General features: G+C 49.2%; 1 protein-coding gene across 1 annotated transcript in view; it reads left to right on the plus strand.

Annotated features, from left to right (window-relative positions):
* The window catches only part of LOC104079129 (metabotropic glutamate receptor 4), an 18016-nt gene extending 17835 nt beyond the window's left edge, over positions 1-181 (plus strand). The window contains exon 7 of the mRNA XM_009581041.1: positions 132-181. Coding sequence (XP_009579336.1) covers positions 132-181 — 50 coding nt within the window. The remainder of the gene's footprint in view (positions 1-131) is intronic.
* Positions 182-3910: the final 3729 nt, after the last annotated feature.

Consider the following 3910-nt stretch of genomic DNA (forward strand, 5'->3'; position numbering starts at 1 on the left):
TGAGCAAATCCCATGTCACGTCCCTGCCAGCGTCTCCTGGCACGACGGTCAGGTCAGGGTGGTGGGGCAGGAGCCAGGAAGGGAGGGTGGACTTCATTAATGATACATGTGAGGTTTGTCTCTCTTTCCAGCACTGGCTACCAAACAGACCTACGTCAGCTATAGCAACCACGCGATTTAGCTCCAGCGATCTCAACTGTCTGGCATAGAGGGAGGCTGCGGATGCCACGACGCGGGAGGGAGCTGAGTCGCATCGCTCGTCGCAGGACGCTGGAGGGGGAGCTGGATGGGACGGGGAAGTGGCAGCGGGGGGGGACACGCTCCTGGTGGAGCTGGGCAGCGCTCCCGGGGAAGATGGCGATCAACAGCAGCAAAAAAAAAAAAAAAAAGAAACAATAAAAATAAACCACTGACCACCGTGACGATGCATGCCTCCCCACGGAGGAAGAGGAACAGTTGAGCAGGGGGGACGTAGCGGGGGGAAGAGGTGACGGACCTTGGCAAGTTTTTGGGGTTTTTTTTTCTGTATCTTGGCAAAAAAAAAAGAGACCCAACATTTTCCCTTTTCTGGAATTTGTGAAATTGTTTGTGGTTGTGCAGAACCTTCTGTTTTCTCTTTCTTTTTTTTTATTCCTCCATTTTATTTTGTTCCTGTCTTCCTCCGTCCCTCTTCACTCTCTCTCCCGTATCCTACCAAATTCTCTATGTTGCAAAAAGGAAAAATAAATAAAAATACATAAAATTTAAATAAAAAACAGACAACAAAATAAAATAAAATAAAACCTAGACTGTGTTCAAAGTGCTGATTTCTATAGGTGGTTAATTAATGTATGTGATGACCATATGGATTGAAATATGTCTGCTTTATGTACTGACCAGTCAAAAAACAAAAACACACAAAAAAAAAAACAAAGTTCAGTGCCTGGATGTTTATGAATTATTCGATGACTGTGTGGAGCATGATAATTTTTATACGAGGAGATTTCTAATAAAAGACCATGATTTTGCACTCAGCGTTTGCTGTCTTTTGGTGACTGTGCGTTCCAGGCTCCAGGAGGTGACTTGGTTTCAGCTGATGGGGAAGGTTTTGGGTGGCTAAGCACTCCAGGACAGGACTGGCCTTGGTGTCCTTCCTCTCCAGGCCATCCCGCTGCAAACGGGGTCCTTGTGAGGGGATGGGACAGGGAGAGGAGAGCTCAGCATCGCCCTGGCACAGTGCATTTGGGTACACGCTGTAGCCTGTACTGCCCAGTGCTCAGGGTTGGGGCAGAAAGGGCTGATTCCTCCTCGTTTGCTCTTCCCCAAGCTGCGGGCTGAGGCTGGAGGGACGGAGCAGAGGGAAAGGGATTTTCCAGGGTTGGTTTTTTTTGCCCTGCAAGAGGCAGGGCCAGCTCCACCCTGCCCATCAGGGCCATCCTGCGCTAATTAGGGAGTTACCAGCTAACAAAAGCAGCTCTGCCCTTCCTGCAGGGAGGGTTCCTCTCCCTGGCTCCAGCCTGCACCTTGTGGTAGCACAGCCTGGTGTGCAAGGTACGTGGCTGTTCAAAGTCTCGGTTTTGCCTGTTTTGGGGTGGTTTGGTGTGTTTGCTGCCGGTGACTCCCTCCCTGTGCTCTGGGAAAGGCTCTTGGAAAGGGGGTGGCTGTGCTTGTTTACTGCTGGGGAAGGAGAGGGTGAGCCAAGCTTGTCGTTCTTCTGGAGAGCAGATGGGAGGTGCTGGGAGAAAGGAGGCAGGGGAAGGTGCTGCTGCCTGCCCAGAGAGGTGGGCTGCCTCCAGCTTTTGGGCAGGTTGTTGCTTTAGGTGCCCACCAAAAGCGCTGGAGCTGGCAGTGGTGTCCTGACCTCGCAGAGGCAACGAGGGTGTTGGGATGTCTCCCCATCCCTTTGCATGTGTTCCTCCTGGCCCATATATTCCCTTCTCTGAGCATGAGTGAAGTTACCCCTGTGTTTTGCATGTTTCTAGACCTATTTGTGTATTAATCGCAGCTCTGCTCTTGCTCCGGTGGGTCGCCTGGGCTGTGTGCGCTGGGGAGGGGAGGCCTGGGGAGCTGCAGCCACTGATCAATGCCAGAAGGGAAACGCCACTGTTCCCGGTTGACATGCAGAGGACAAAGCATGGCTTTACGGCCAGAGTTTAAAAAAAAAAAAAAAAAGAAAAGAAAAAAGAAATGTAATGAAAAGCTTGAAACTTTGATAAGATCATACCCATCAAAACAGCTTCTCAGGAGAAAAAAAACCTGCTCTGTTCCCACCGCATCTATCACTGTCGGATCGGATGTGAAATGCCGCCTGGTTCCGGGGGCACCCAGAAAACCTGAGCTAATGTCTCTGGTGCTGTTTCTAGGTCTGAGATACTGCTCTGCTGGTTTTACAAGCAGCTTTCCACCCTAAACTCTGCCTGATAATCACTGGAAAGGCTGATTCTACCTTAATTACAGTATCCCCCTCCCTCCCCTTGCAGTGTCTGTGAGGAGGGATGCTCTGGGTCCTCTGGAGAGGTTGTGGCTGGGGATTGACTGTGCTGGCATCGAGCAGATCTTTCAGGCTCATCTGTCCTCTGATGGTCTGGGGGGTTCTGTAGGGCATGGTGCAGACACCAGAGCTGGATGGGGTGCGGGAAAGAGGGGACCTGCGGTAGCAAGGTGATTTACCTGGGTTGATGCAGGGTGCAGAGCACTGTGCTGATCTAACTGCTCTGCTTCAGTAGCTGAATGAACTATTTTTTTCACGTGCAAATACTACTTCAAGGTGTTGCTCTGTGTCTCTTGTTCTCAAACATTTCTGACTCCAAACTGCTTCCCTAGAAATGCAGCAGCCCTGGAGTGCGTCCTGCCAGCCTCTCGGGCTGACAAAAGGTGTGCAGAAGTGAGAGTTGTGCTAACCCTGTGGGCAGCCAGCAATGCACAGCGGCTCCAAAAGCTACTGCTTGGTAGGAGGAATGGTGGGGTCTGGGCTTCACTGGCCGGGATGGCACATCCTAAAGGGGGGGTGCCTTTGGTGCTTGTGTGGCGCTCAGGGAAGAAGTCACTTGGCTAAACTTTGAACGTGGTTTCAAGTAGATTCATGTTCCCCTCTTGCATCAGGCCCTATTTAAACACAATAGCTACCCTGGTTTCTTGATGGATCTGGTGGAGTGTTAAATCAAGAGAGTCCTCATGTGGGTACTTATTTTGGTGTAAGTGTGCTTTACAGTGATTCAGTCTTATTCCTTACAGACTTTAGCTTAAATGATATAAAGATGCTCCTAAAGAGATATGCAAAATGTTTGCACAAATCCAGCCTCACCGGTCTCGAAACAGAATTTTAATTGGCCCCATTTTTTTCTCAGCTAAAACCTACGCTTACTGGTACTGTGCCTGTGTGCTGCTAAAGAGACCTGTATCCCTCCCAGTGCTGGGTGCGTTTCAGCAGCAAATGCAGTGACCTCTGAACACGGCTGGTTAATTTTATATGGCATTTCATGATACAGTGCTGTTTAATTCTAGACACTTATTTGATTATGAAAGCTAATTAAAAGGGAGCGGTCTATAAGCAATCGAGATGGATGTAGAGCGACACAGATCTAGGCAGGCTCTGGTGCTGATACCTGCAGAGGGGTGACAGCTGCTGCTGGGGCGATTTTGGGAGCTAGCTGGTGTCTATTAGGATTGGGTTTCTGCTTTGCTTAATATTTTTGAGGGCAATTCTACCGCCTGTGGCTGAGCAGAAGAACAGAGTAGATACTGTGTGATCCGCTGAGGGAATTCCTAGTTTTTTGTACTTTGTGTATGGTTTTTTTTTAAATAAGGCGCCTATCCTGAAATCGGTGCTGCTGTTCCTCTTCCTCACCTCCCATACAGCTTAAAAGCACTTGTCTGATTTTTCCCTTATTTCAGTGAAGAGTTGTTGAATTTAAATAGCAATAATTGCCTG

Source organism: Fulmarus glacialis, unplaced genomic scaffold (genome assembly GCF_000690835.1).
Source record: "Fulmarus glacialis isolate BGI_N327 unplaced genomic scaffold, ASM69083v1 scaffold10597, whole genome shotgun sequence".
NCBI lineage: Eukaryota > Metazoa > Chordata > Aves > Procellariiformes > Procellariidae > Fulmarus > Fulmarus glacialis.